Raw genomic sequence first — 14,993 nt, forward strand, 5'->3', positions numbered from 1 at the left:
AGTTTTTTTGCCCGGATAGATAAAAAGTAGGCCTGGGCAACGATTAAACTTTTTAATCTAATTAATCACATGATTTCCCTGATTAATCACGATTAATCGCATTTGTACGCAAAATCCAAAAATGAATCCAAAAGTAGTGTATAGCTTTTAGCATTTAGTTTTATTTTAAATGTGCTGCCATATGAATGAAAGTGCCATAACATTTGTTGTGCAAACACACTTTTAACATCAGCATCTTTCTGTAGTTTTTATGTAGAAGCCTCGCTCCACTGTCTGTTTCCTTGAATGACTTGCTGCTATCAGTTGTGTGTTTTGCCTTTAAGTGATATTTTAGACTGGAACTACTACGCTGAGAAGACAATTCAACTTGGCTGTAAATGCAGGAGATTTTTTTAAAATTTATTTTTGAAATACGTGCTTTTATGTTGAAACAAGTAAAACAGGAAGTAGCGCCGGTTAGCTCCGTGAGCATCACACAGAGAACAAGGAGCACCTGTAACGGTGATGTTACCTACTCGTTTATTTTTATTTTAATACTCCATTCTTCGTGGTGTTTGCTGTAACTGTGTGAATGTGATGCATTCAACAGACTTTTACAATAATAAAACCTGCGTTAATGTGCGATAAAATATTTATCGGCGTTAAATAATTAACAAGTTAACGCGATAATTACGAGTTAACTCGTCCAGCCCTAATAAAAAGGAAACAAAATTAAAAAAATTAAAAATACTAATGACTCCACATCAGCCTCCTAATGCAGGCTTCTTTACTGCTAATTTTCGTGAACGTTTCAACAAGTGCCACATGAGTTTATGTTTATGGATTTGACGCTTTTATCCAAAGCAACTTACAGGTTGGCAGGTAGGGTAAGGGGGTCTCGCCTAAGAACCCCTACTGGAGGCAGTATGTTTCATGCAGGGGATTTGAATCCAGGTCACACACATGAAAGGTGGCAATCTCATCACACCACTATCCAGTCCATGAGTGCATTTTTATGTTTGCTGTAATTATTTTAGTTAGTTAGAAAAAGAAGAACAGAAGAAGAACGATGTCTTTCATCGTGTATGTTACCAAGGTGCCATAGTTTTTGTAGAATAATGCAATTAAATAAAAAAAATTCTCAGATTTAGGCTCCTTTTACAAATATTAGCTATATAAATTAACCTGGAAACCAGTATAAACTGTACATGCCACTGCATTTGTTTAATTTGAAATACATTTTTTTTTTAACCCAATTTGACAAAAGTCGGGATAAATCTGTAGCCTGGAAGCATTTTCTCCTGGTTCGGTTGAAACACGCCCCATACTCAAATCTCTATTGAGCGGTATCAGACTCACATTCTGACTAGAATCGTGAGTATGACGTAGTCAGGCTAATAAATGTGTGCAAATCTCTTAAAACAAATATTTTCTTCACAATAACAAAAAAAACAAGACCAAATGTTGAAAGTTAGTAGTAATGTGTCGGTTGCGAACGATCCGGCTCTAAGAGCCGGCTCTTTGAAGTGAACGACAGGAACCGGCTCCACAATGGGAGCCGTTTTTTTTTTTCTTTCAGTATCTCGCTGTCTCTCCGCCTCCCTGTCGTTGTGCTTGTGCTCTGCAAGTGCCACAGAACCGACAGTTTTTTTCCCACGTCATTTTTTTTGTCCTTCGGACCGGTGCCTCGCTGTCTCTCGTCTCTCCCCTCTCCCTCTCCCTCACTCTCACTCACTCTCCCTCTCCTTGTGCGTTTTGCTCTGCTTCTGCCAGTGCTAGACGGGGATATATGGGGAGCCGTTTGGGAGCCGAAAGAGCCGGCTCTCCACAGTAAGAAGAGCCATTAGAGCCGCATCTCGAAAAAGAGCCGAAAATCCATCACTAAAAGTTAGCCTCCTAAAACCTGGCGTCCACAGAGGTGGACATCACGTTTCCGGTTATCAGACCCCATATGATGACATATTCTTTTTCAAAAGAAGCTTAATGTTTCTAGATAATATCTGGTTATCGTATTTATTGGTTCCTCCTAACCACAAATAATTAGAAGAAATCTAAAATATCAGCCACACCAAAGCTCAGGTTAAACATTTCATGAAAAATATGAGCTCCTTTTGAAGTTGATGATCTCAGCGCCGTGTAGCGTCATTTCTCCTGTTTGTAAAACATTAGTTTGTGAGGGTTTTGGAACCGATTTTGTGAGTTCAACTCGAGTTAAACATACAGACGTTTCTTTGTTCTGTTGTTTTCACCTAAAAACGCATCCAAACCTTAGATCAGTGCAGCAGCTTTGGCCACATGTTTGTTATGCTCAACAGAAAAGATAAAGCGCTTTGAATTCACCTCCGGCGTGATTCCCAGCAGACGGGTAGTGACTGTGTGAGCGGCATTTAGATGCAGACGCAAACAAAACGTGTCTTTGAGAAAAAAAAAAAAAAGTAATTTGTGGATGGAGTTCATCCTCCTTTGGAAAAAAGACACATAAGCTCAGTCGCTGCTGTGACTATCGTGCTATTATCATAAAAATGAGGCCATAAAGAATGAAAACCGAACAGTTCAGGATCTTCCTTTGTGTGATTTTAATTGGCAGTCTGTTTGGGAAAAGCATTCTGCTTATTTTGCTGTGTTGGGTCGGGTTTTTAATCAAATATTTCTGCTTTTTACTCAAAACCATCAGCTTTTATATGGAATCAATCTCAATCCTTTAGATTCGAAGGATGTGAAAGCTGTTGCGAGGGCTGCGGAGTTCCCTCCTCCGTCGGAGAGTCGACCAGAAGATGAAAACCTACATTTGTGAGTTTGACAGCGATGAGAAACAACAATAATTTGGTATCTCACCTCATAGACATTGAACTGGTTCTGCCCGCGAGACAGCTCTCTGTAGCTGGTGGTGAACTCTCCAATGAAGTCGTGTCTGCAGATAAAAATAAAGCACGCCCACACACAGGCAAGCATGAGCACGAATTTCATAATCTGAGAGAAATTATTATCTTTGTTCCCATCAACCTCCCGGTATCTGCAGAAGTCTCACAGCTTGCTGTAATAAGTTTTGTAAAAAGCCCACTTTGGCAAAGTTTTCACCGACAGAGCGTACGGAAGACATTTCATTTCTTTTTGACATTTTAGGAGGCATCGGTGCGCATCATCAAGTGTTTATCCGCAGTGCTCTTTACCTTCCGTCTCGATCCCAATCATAGACGTCTACCTTCACAGTCCTGAAAAAGAGAAAGACAGAGACTCTTATTTCAGAGAGTCTGCTTTCCGTTACTTAACCTCCTGTCAAAAGAAAAAGGACATAATCTTTTCTTTCCGTCACACCAGGAGCAGATAGAACAATTACACATTCACTGAATAAATAATGTCCCATGGAAGGGATGATTGTTGGCACAGCAGGTACAGGTTATCATGGGAACTCTGTGCTCGCATTACTTTCAAACATGTGAGAATTACCATGAATGCAATTTCAGTCCCATGTGAACATACTGCATGTTACTGTGTTGCATGATATGAACGACACTCAATTTGGTTAAAATGTTTCAGGTTATAGAAAGTCATTAGCATCCCCAGCAGAGAGGCTTTTAACGCCACACTCATGCTGTCAGACCTCAGATATTCTCTGTCCAACCATATAGTTGCTCTAAAAAGACTTGAGCTTCGCTTCCAGTGCCACTTCAAATCTAGGCTAAAAACCCACTTATTTAGGATTGCTTTTAATAGTATGACGACACTTTTATCTTATTTTATCTTATTTGATTTTGTTGCATTTTATTGCTTCCACTGTTCTTTTATTGTTTTTATTTGTTTTTACTTATTCTTCTCTTTATTTATTACCAGCTGTAAAGCACTTTGGTACATCGTAAGGATTGTCTGTAAAGGGCTGTATAAATAAAATACATTTACATTTTATACTGCTCATTTTTTACCAGGATTTGTCTTTTATTTCACATATTGAACTGTTCTCTCTAGCGGCTGCCCTTCATCTGCAGAATATCAACAAAATTAGGAGAATCCTTGTCCCCGAGCAATGCTTTAAAAAAAAACAAAAAAAAAAAACTGATCTATGCATTTATCACATCTGGGCTGGACTACCGCAATGCAATCTTGGCTGGGTGTCCAAACAGTTCCTCGAATTTCCTCTTTCAGTTGATCCAAAATAATGTGGTCAGGGCATTGATTGGTACCGCCAAGTGGGATTACATTCCCCCCCGTTTTACCCTCGGTACATTGCACACCAACTCTTTGATGGCCAAGCTCTGCCCTATCTATAAGCTCTCTCACTGTCAGCACACAAGAGTACTCCACTGACAGAATACAGGTCAACTTCCAGGACTGGAATGAGATGCAAAGCTGTCAGGGACCTGGTTCCTTTCTGTGGGAGCCTAATTATTATTTGCCATTTCCTTATATTTTACTACTATCCTCAATTTATATTTGCTAGTAATCTTTATTAAAAATGATCCACTTTAAATTGGGCTGGGCAACGATTAAAATGTTTAATTTAATTAATCACATGATTTCCCTGAGTAATCACGATTAATCGCATTTGTACGCAAAAATGAATTCAAAAGTAGTGTATAGCTTTTAGCATTTAGTTTTATTTTAAATGTGCTGCCATATGAATGAAAGTGCCATAACATTTGTTGTGCAAACACAATTTTAACATCAGCATCTTTCTGTAGTTTTTATGTAGAAGCCTCGCTCCACTGTCTGTTTCCTTGAATGACTTGCTGCTATCAGCTGTGTGTTTTGCCTTTAAGTGATATTTTAGACTGGAACTACTACGCTGAGAAGACAATTCAACTTGGTTGTAAATGCAGGAGTTTTTTTAAAAATTGATTTTGAAACAAGTAAAACAGGAAGTAGCACCGGTTAGCACACCGAGCCCGAGGAGCACCTGTAGCGGTGATGTTACCTGCTAGTTTATTTTTATTTTATTACTCCATGCTTCGTGGTGTTTGCTGTAACTGTGTGAATGTGATGCATAGGAGAAGTGGAAGTTAAATATTGTGGGAATGATTCTGACGTTGGTTGAGAAGCTAAAGGCTAAACTGTCCAGTATTACTTTGATTATTTATTGGTACCAGCGACAATGCTAAGAATGCTATTTCTTTAATGATTACAACAACTAATGTCGTCTTTTACTTTGTTTACTCAAACATTTAGTTCTGCGGTGTTAATGTGGCATTAATAAACATCTGTGAAAAGAACCGAAGTCTCGCATCCAATCAATGGGCGGCATATTGGCAGAGTTTACAGATGACTTTGGTTCTGTCGACTCCGCCGTCTGGAAGAACTTTAAAATGAAAATGGCCGAGTAAAAGTTCCGTACCCTTCTCCGTGTTTGGTGGATCCGCCGATTACTTTCTTTTCCGGTTCCGCAGCAGACAGCAACAGACTTTTACAAAATAAAAGCCTGTGAGCAACAGACTTTTACAATAATAAAACCTGCGTTAATGCGCGATAAGATATTTAATTGGCGTTAAATAATTAACAAGTTAACGCGATAATAACGAGTTAACTCGCCCAGCCCTAATTTTAAAACGTGTTTCCTCTTTTAAGTCTTGTTTTTGCCATTTAAAAAACTTTTAAAGATGAGTTTGAAGTAAAGACTTGTGACTTGTCTCAACTGTGAATCATTTAGCATTGAATTGAGAAAAACCCACATACATATACAAATATTTGCGGATAACACATGAGAGAATTATTGTGATGCAGGGTTGATTCATCGCAGCCCACGTCAGCTGACCTTCCTCTCAGCTGCGATGGAAGCAGCTCTGATCCTCTTTTGTCTTAAACGTGGTCTCATAGTCAGTAATCTGTACATTGTATGTCAACTGGTTGTCAGGCTTTATTTGTTGCGGGTTCTTTCACGGGGTGATTGCACTTTTGTACCTAAGAGCGTCCTTGACCTTGGAAAAGCTTCCAAGACACCAACACAAAATCCTCCAACAAAAGGCTGAATCTATACCACGACATACTGATTTTATTGTTCTTATTTCTTTCTTTTTTGTTTAAAATTTAAATCGTGCTTTTTATTTCTACTGTTTTAATGTATCTGTAAAGCACTTTGAATCGCCTTGTAGTTGAATTGTGCTGTACAAATAAACTTGCCTTACATAGCATGCATGCATCTTCTGTCTTAAAGGGGATCAAACTGCAAAAAAGACAATAATGCTTCCAGGTCCTGGTGCACGTCTGTATGTGCTTCTACATGACAGAGTGGCCATCACAGATGCTGAGCACAGTCCAGCATGATTCTGAACTTAAAACACTGCTGTGTGAAAACTGAGTCAATCTCAATAACACCAGTGCTGGTCCCTGGGACACCACGACCGACTGCTGGCATTATTCTGACCGCCCCAGTAACCGGTGATGTCATCCTCTGAAAAGTCAGCCAGTACTCTGAGCAAAATGTGAGCCGAACAATATCCATAAAACATACCACTTTATGTAACGGTTTTCTTTTTTTTTATTATTAGAAACTACTGTAACAGCATCTTTACAGGTCGACCTAAAAAGTCAGTCAGACAACTGCAGCTCATTCAGAACTCTGCTGCTCGAGTCCTCACTGAGACCAAAGAAGTGGAGCACATCAGTCCAGCTCTGAGGTCTTTACACCGGCTGCCTGTCCATCAGAGGATAGACTTTAAAGTTCTGATGCTGCTCTATAAAGCTCTGAATGGTCCAGGACCAGAATACATCAGTGACCTCCTGACCCAGTATGAACCTTCCAGGCCCCTCAGCTCATCTGGATCCGGTCTTTTTATCAGTTCCCAGAGTCAGAACCAGACATGGAGAAGCTGCGTTCAGCTTCTATGCTCCACATGTCTGGAACAAACTCCCAGAAAGCCTCAGATCAGCTGAAACACTCAGTGTGTTTAAGTCCAGGCTGAAGACACACCTATTTTCAGCTGCGTTTGAATAAAGCTCCAAATCTGAAGCTTGAGTTTCAAAACTTAATCACATTTTAACTCCTGATTTTATCTATTGTTCTTATTTCTTTAAAATTTAAATCATGCTTTTTATTTCTACTGTTTTAATGTATCTGTAAAGCACTTTGAATCACCTTGTAGTTGAATTGTGCCGTACAAATAAACTCGCCTTGCCTTATTATTTTTTGGGGCTTTTATGCCTTTAATGGTTAGGAGAGTTTAAGGGAGACAGGAAGCAGGGGGTAGATAGAGGGGGAACAACATGCAGCAAAGGGCCGTCCAATGTGGGACTCGAACCGGGGCCAGCTGCAGCGAGGACTGTAGCCTCTGTACATGTGGCGCCTGCTCAACCCACTACGCCACCGACCACCCCTAATGGCTTTCTAAATGCAGCAGTGACGGAGTAACATGGTGTGACGTCACAGAATGGTGCAAAGTTTTTTCTGACCTGTCGTAGTCGCCGTTGCACAGGGCTCTGACAGGGATGGTGAAGGGCTGCCACACCGGGTTCAGCGTGTTCTTGATCACCTCCGTCTTGTGGCAGATGGTGAACCTGCCGGAAAATGACCAGATGTGACGCCTCAAACGGGAGAGAACATTTATATTACTCACGTCATACCAGGGAAAATAGTCCCACCTCCCTCATCTTCCTCTGTAATTCTGCCAGAACGATCGGTTGTTCTGTCTTTTTTTTTTTTTTTAAATCAACATCTGCTCAAGTATTTCTGGCAGAATGCCACATGTTTTATTGGTGCAAACATCTCTACAAGGCACATATGTGGGAGAAAGTTTTAATCTGAAAGACAAATAGATAAACCTCAATCTGTGGGGCGGGCTAAATTAAGAAAGAAAGAAAATATAAAGTTGATTCAGAGGGATGATGAGGGTCCTGCCTTAACCTTTTAGTAATGATGGCACTTCACAATAACTGCTGGAAGGGTTTTGAAACAACCGCCTGCTCCCTCGAGCCCAAAAACTAAAACAACTCACACATTTTCTAATAAGAGAGCACTGGTTGTGTTTAGGGAATTTGAACAAATATAAAAATACCTTTGTCAGACTGTACAACTGCAGTGTAATCCTAAACTGGTATGAGCTGGTATCTCTGCCTGCATGTTTCTGTAATTCTATGGCAGCGGATAAATATTCTTTATAAATTCACATAAAATACATAAGATTAGATCCAGAGCATATAGCTGAATTGCCTCATAGCCATCTTTGATTAAATACTATCATTCTATGGGCAGATTTTTGTAGCATCTCTCTTCATTTTACATTTCAGATCAATAAGTTCCTGTGAGCAGTTTGGAGACAGAACTCAGAACATGCTCTTTCCGTTTGGACCACGGATGCTTTGATTGGCGGCTGCTAAAACTGGTCGTACAGCGGCACCAACTCTGAGCTGGTCCAGAGCAAAGAATTAAGACCATTAAGACCAACAAGACCGGCTAAACAGCATTTGTAAGTCGCTGGCTAATGCGATGCAAAGAGCTGCATTCACAATCCCCTTTTTAAATCTGAATTAGAAAAACTCTGTAAACTGTGTCTTCTGTTTTAAAGGGATAGTTCGCCTCTTTTGACATGAAGCTGGATGACATCCCATATTAGCAATATCATTTATTAAATTTTCTTACCCCCTGCTGCGTCCTGTGAGCAGAGTTCCAGCCTCGTTTTGGGGTTGACGAAGGTAGTCCGGCTAGTTGGCTGGGGCTTAAAAAACAAAGCGTTTTGCTCCTGAAAACAATATGCATTCAAAAGAGTAATATAGTTGCATCAAAAAAATCGTTCTCCAGGAAAAAGTCAGACCTCACAATCACTTGGCGCTATTTTCTCTCCCTTCATATCACTGCACGCTGCCACCTGACGATAGCCGCTCCTGTTACCGTGTTTGCTGCTCGGTCTGCACGGTCTACACAGCAGGCAGTGATATAAAGGGAGAGAAATAGCACCAAGCGATTGTGAGGTCTGACTTTTTCTGGATGAACGACTTTGTGATGCAAATGTATTACTCTTTTGAACGCATATTGTTTTGAGAAGCAAAACGCTTTATTTTTGTGGCCCCAGCCAACTAGCCGGACTACCTTCATCAACACCAAAACGAGGCTGTAACTCGGCTCACAGGACGCAGAGGGGGGTAAGTCAAATTTAATAAATAATATTGCTAAAATGGGATGTCATACAGCTTCAAGTCAAAAAAGGCGAACTATCCCTTCACCGGCTGGTTTTTATAGATCCTGCTTGAAGCAGCGTGTGCAGTATAAATTCCTCCTGTAGTGGCATTTGTAAATACTACTCAGCATTGCAAACGCTGCGACTCCTGTTTATGACGGCGTTCATTTAAAAGACATCAGTTTGCAGGGAAAAATCGGGCAGACGCTGTGATCGATGCAAATAAACTGCCCCCCCGCATGGCTGTGCTCAGCAGAAATTCTGGATAAACAGGGGGGAGGTTCGAATGATACACTGGAAGAGACGTTTATTGTTCTGGTTGTTCTCTGGGTGTGGGAAAGCAAACTGGTTCTTAAAAGCTTTAAAAGTCGAACCATCTCTGCTTTTTAAAAAAAAATCTGTGGGACTCTTATTGTATAAATGTAAAAGGAAACATGATTTTAACAGTCAGAGGTACAGGACTTTTTGGACATCATCTATAGAAATTATTAGTAGAAGCCGTTTTGAAAAGGCTGCTAAGATCAAGGTTTGAAATTCGTTTAATATCTGAATAATTTACATATATGTAAGTGCCGACTAGGGGAACCATGAATGTTTGTACATTCATTGCAATGATCTGGGGCAGGGGTCGGGAACCTGTGGCTCTTTTGATGATTGCATCTGGCTCGCAGATTTGGGCTTTTCAGATAAAACATAAAATATTATCACTTGTTTTAATCCATCCATCGGTTTTCCACTGCTCATGTCCTGTTCAGGGCTGCAGTTGGCTGCAGGAGCAATTGTCCATTGTTTTAATTGGATGATAATAGCCTACGTTGCAGGGTAAACAGGTAAACGCCCCCTTTTGAATCAGTCTGCTCGGTCATTAGCTCAAAGCTAACCCTTCGACGAAGAAGATGGCGAAAAGAAAAAAAGTGGAGAGAGCAGTGAATAATGGTGAGTATTATAACAACATTATTTAAAAGAATAAATTCAGAGGCTTATTATACTCACATTTAGTTGAATTCAGTCTTAAAATATATTATATGGCTCTTACTGAAATAAATTTCCAAATATTTTGCTTTCATGGCTCTTTGAGTCAAAAAGGTTCCCGACCCCTGATCTAGGGGGTCCAGGGGGTCCAGTTTAAAAGCGGATAACACTGAGGACACAGGTAAACATTTGACCTCCTCGACAGCCCACACTCACGTTCCATCCTCGTTACTGCGGTAGAAAACCAGGAAGGGGTCAGACTTCCCAAAAAAGTCCTTCTTATCCAGCTTGTTGGCACACAGCTGCATGGTAGCGATATCCTGACAGAGAACACAAGCAGTTTTCAACACAATGACTGATGCAATTTCATTTCACAGTATGCAACTCCTTCTCCTCGGGAAGCCATTCGTTGGCTACAAAGCCGAAGGTTTGTGCAGCACTTTAGGAGCAACAGATTTGAAAATGAACCCAAAAAGATGAATCAAATGTGGACCTGAACGCATGCATAGATTACAGCCATGGTTATCCACAGTTTAATAAATAAATGATGCATCTTAGTAGCAGGGACAATATATCTTATCAGGTGATGTCTGCAATATAGTCAGAGAGGCAGAGGGAATGCTTCATGCATATGTATGAACGGTTACAGCAGTTAATGAGGACTTGTGTTTTTCTGCTCCTGTTTGGAGATGTCAAGGAAAAGAGAGGGAGATAGGAAGGGAAGGAAGGAAGTATAGATAAGTAGCGAGACCCCTTACTCAGTTTCTCATGAGGGGAGGCATCATGGGAAAGCTAAGCTTGCCATGGACAGCATTTGGATCTAGTTAGGAGAAAATCCTCCCAAAGTAGCAATGGTAAACACAACCAAGGTAAGCCAGTTCACATAATGATCTCTGGAGCACGCACACACACACACACACACACACACACACACACACAGAGTGGAAACTCTGCAAACATCTGACTTGCTGCTTGATATTAATATATAACTGCATCTGGGGAAATTGCAAAATGGAGGAGAAAATTGCTCCATAACAGAAAATCATCCTGACAGTTTTATCTTTAACGCATTTAGAGAAGTTAGGAGGGCTTCAAATGGGACGGGATTGGCTTTGGTCACCAAATGTTTAAACTTTTTCCTTTCAAGGTGTGCACAGTTGTGTGTGGGGATTTATTTCTGTGTGGAAACTTGTTCAACAGCAGAACCAGAGCTGGTGAAAACAAATGAAATAAAATAGGTGAATAACATGCCGGCCGGATGATAATGTTCCTGCTGCATTTGGGTCGTGTGCAGGTTAACGTGTGCGCTTACTGACCCTGCAGTTACTGAGCTCCTCTGCTGCCAGGATAATGACACCACACTTCTTCCCAGGAATCCCACTGACAGCGTAAGGAGAGGAAAGAGACACAGGGAAAAGATTGCAAAAGACGGTAACAATATCACGACGAGACTTACAAAAGCACAAAGCAGCTGTCATTTATAGCTAGATGCCGTTATTATGCCGTTTCCAAGAAAAGCTCAAGCAGGGACCTGCACTTACTCTCTAATGGGCTATCCATTTCTAAAAATAGAGAGTGCAAGTGGTGGAAACACTAACTGCCCCGTGGTGCTTGCCACATCAGACTGAGGAAAGCTGTAAAGACACAAGCTTTGCTATGAAATCACCGTTGCTTGACGATGTTCATTCAGCAGGTTTATAGAAAAAAAACAATTACGGAATCCATCGTGAGGAGAAAAAATATGGAAGAGAAAATCAAATAAAAATCTGAATGATTAGTTTATTGCACCTTCCATGGTTTTTATGGCAGATTGAAGTCTTTTTAATGCTTTTTGCTCTGAAGCGAGATGCATTATCATCCTGAACATGATCTCAGCATCACCAAAGCTCCTTATGACTGAACATCTCAGAGGGAGTGACCACCATCTTCCCAGGTCCTTCACCTGACATCAAACCCATATCATCATCGATCGTGGGAGTTTGCTTGTTTTCTGGAACTTTCTGCTCGGTTTCAGTCGATCGTGCCTTTATAGAGCTTTTGTGTTTGTCATACTCTGACAAAGTTTGCTTAAAAACGTAATGCTACAGGTTTCGGTGCGTTTGTACCAACCTGCATCCTGGTGCCCCCAGAGACAAACACTTAACAGCTGGTCCACAAAGCCTCCGCAGTGTTATTCAGGACTAAAAACACCACAGGGGAACTTTAATGCCACATAATCCGAGTTAAAGAAATCAAGTATTTGCTCAAGTGATTCAAGTACATTACATTTTTTGCTGGATGTTGAATTCAAAGTCCTAATCACATACAAGGTTTGTTTTTTCAGTATAAAAATACATGACAGTAAAGTCAGTGAGCTAATAAAAAGCTTTTTAGAGATTTTTAGCAGATTAACATCACCAGACCGCATATATTTGGAGCACAATGCACGATAATAATGTGGGATATCTTTTTGAAGACAGACTGTTCAGAGGAATGACTCACAGGAGAACAAAAGCACGTGCAGGTGTGCACGTGCACGCACGCCTTGCATCACCGAGTCTTTTCCACCAAATGTTCAAAGTTGCAGCTTGTAAGGCTTGTTTCTTCTCTTTTCTTTTGTTGTTCTTATTCAAACTTACATTGGATGCGAAGTTTTGACACCGTAACGACTGTGATGAAAGGACAACTCGCTGAACCGTCACAAAAAGCACAGTGGATGTCTACAGGGGTGACATGGAGGAGCGAAAAGAAGGAGCAGACTGGGGAGTGAAAGTAGAAAAACGAGGGTGTAAAACTCGATGACAGTCAGACACAAAAGGGCCAAGCCTGAGCGCGGCTTCATTGTAATTGTTTGAAAGGGCTGGAGGGGTTGTGTGTGTGTGTGTGTGGGGGGGGGGGGTGAGTGGCATATACATGAGGATGGAAATGAAGGTATGATGAAGAAAGAAGAGAGAATGCTCTGATGTGCCTTCACTTCAAAGCCTCATTTTCTTAGCATGCAGCCATGAAGCCAAGAGTAGAACATGTTCTAATATATGTGACAGTTCTATTATAATATCCATTTACCGGGCGGATTGGTTTGTTTCTGACGCTTGGTCGTGATGCGATGCTTTCATGTGCTGGCAGGAGGCTCCGACAGCCGAGTTCCAAGCAACATGCATCTGAAACTACAACTGCTGATTACAACCAGTGTGACATTCACAGACACTTCCACCAGTTTATCTGAACAGCACATCAGCTTTTCACACACTTCTTTTTAAACAACACTTTATGCTCAGAGGCAGTCAAGAGTTTAGCTTGTGAGCAAAAAACTGGATTCCACTGTAGATCTGCTGTCTAAAAAGGATATTAATTTTTTAAATTGTGATGGTATGATTGCTATTATCATTCAGCCAGATCAGATTCTGGGGGGATTCTGTGACTGTTGTGTGAATTCTTGCAGGAAAATGCAGAAATAACGCAATACAATCCATTGTAAGTGAGTGACACAGTTAAGACAAAATAAAAACACTTGCTAGTTCGCGGATAGAGCTAATAAGCTTTACAAGGTCAAGGTCACATGTATTTACATAGTCCATTTAAACAACCGGAGTATACCAAAGTGCTTTACACAAATATCAATAAAAGTACCAAAATATAAAAGATCATCAAATAAGAATAAAAGTACCATAAAATAAGAACAGTAAAACAAATACAACAGTATGCAAAACCCATCACACATAAAACAATACAGGAATCACCAGGGAAGATCAAGTCTGGCTCACAGCAGGACCAAAGGCCCAGGAGAAAAAATTTGTTTTTAGGGAAGACTTGAATGATTCCAACGATTACACCTTTATACCTGTACATTCGCTGTATGTTACCTCGCATTTGGAGGTCTTGAATAGGGCGACTGGGAAGACCACTGAACATCTCGACATATGCAAGAAACGAGGTTTGAAAAATTCTTCCTAACTAAGGCTACGGCTACACGAAAACGTTTTTCACTGTAACCGATATTTTTGCTTATCGTTTGGCTGTCGCGGCCACACGGAGCCAGCGTTCCCACTACCCCAAAACGATAGTTTTGGAGAACAGGTTCCAGAGTGGGAAGATCTGAGAACGGCGTCGTTTCGTTTCCATTGTTACAGCCAAAACGGATTTGTTTACGTCTGCACAGCCACATGGCTAACGCCAGTGACGTATACACATACGTCAGTGACCAGAACAAAAAACGGCTTCTATTCAAAACCCGGAAGAAGAAGACAACACAACAAGGACAGACAGCGATCATCATGGACCCCACAACATTGATAGCAGCACTGCTGCAGACACTGCTAACTACAGCGGCGTTGTTGAAGGAACAACGTGAGCTTCGTGCTGGTAGAAGTAGGGGCGTACACGCATGCGCATTGCTTCTTCTATTGTTCTGGTGTAACTGGTGGGGGTGGCTTACAGCGCACCTAGAGGTGTGGTGTGTGTACTGCATCGTTTTCAGCGTTTTCATCGTTTCCAGCTTTCCTGTATGGTCGCAATAATTTTCGTACCCGTTTTCAAAAAAACCCTCGTTTCGTTTCCGTGTAGCCGTAGCCTAAGAGAAACGACCCGGAAATCTCTCTGTTTAATATCTTTATTGATCTATATACAGGATGCACTCACATATATCGGTATACATCGGTGTGGTCATTAAACGTGTTTGTATACACCCTTAGATTTAGATTTGTATATTTTTATATTTTAAGAACAACGATTGCAAAAAAAAGAAGCCAAATAGAGTATACAATGAAAAATTTAGTCTGTATAAACATAACAGATAAAACACATGAATGATAGTAAAAGAAAGAGGGAAAGGGAAAGGGTTGCCATTTATCGTAGAATTTGCTCAAGTTCCCCCTTCTTGAATATCTAATTTTCTCTACTTTCCAAAATGACATGGTCTCTTTGATCCATTGTGTGCTGGAAGGAGCTGTTGTGGATTTCCAATTC

The 14,993-nt window shown here is 40.8% G+C and overlaps 1 protein-coding gene across 1 annotated transcript in view; it reads right to left on the bottom strand.

The window, feature by feature from the left end:
- The window catches only part of cpne9 (copine family member IX), a 127,827-nt gene that overhangs the window by 25,690 nt on the left and 87,144 nt on the right, over nt 1-14,993 (bottom strand). Inside the window, exons 7-11 of the mRNA XM_075476117.1 lie at nt 11,366-11,429; nt 10,266-10,369; nt 7,357-7,461; nt 3,150-3,191; nt 2,815-2,890 (exon numbers count right to left, since the gene is read on the bottom strand). Coding sequence (XP_075332232.1) covers nt 2,815-2,890; nt 3,150-3,191; nt 7,357-7,461; nt 10,266-10,369; nt 11,366-11,429 — 391 coding nt within the window. The remainder of the gene's footprint in view (nt 1-2,814; nt 2,891-3,149; nt 3,192-7,356; nt 7,462-10,265; nt 10,370-11,365; nt 11,430-14,993) is intronic.

The sequence above is a fragment of the Odontesthes bonariensis genome, chromosome 10, assembly GCF_027942865.1.
Source record: "Odontesthes bonariensis isolate fOdoBon6 chromosome 10, fOdoBon6.hap1, whole genome shotgun sequence".
Lineage (NCBI taxonomy): Eukaryota > Metazoa > Chordata > Actinopteri > Atheriniformes > Atherinopsidae > Odontesthes > Odontesthes bonariensis.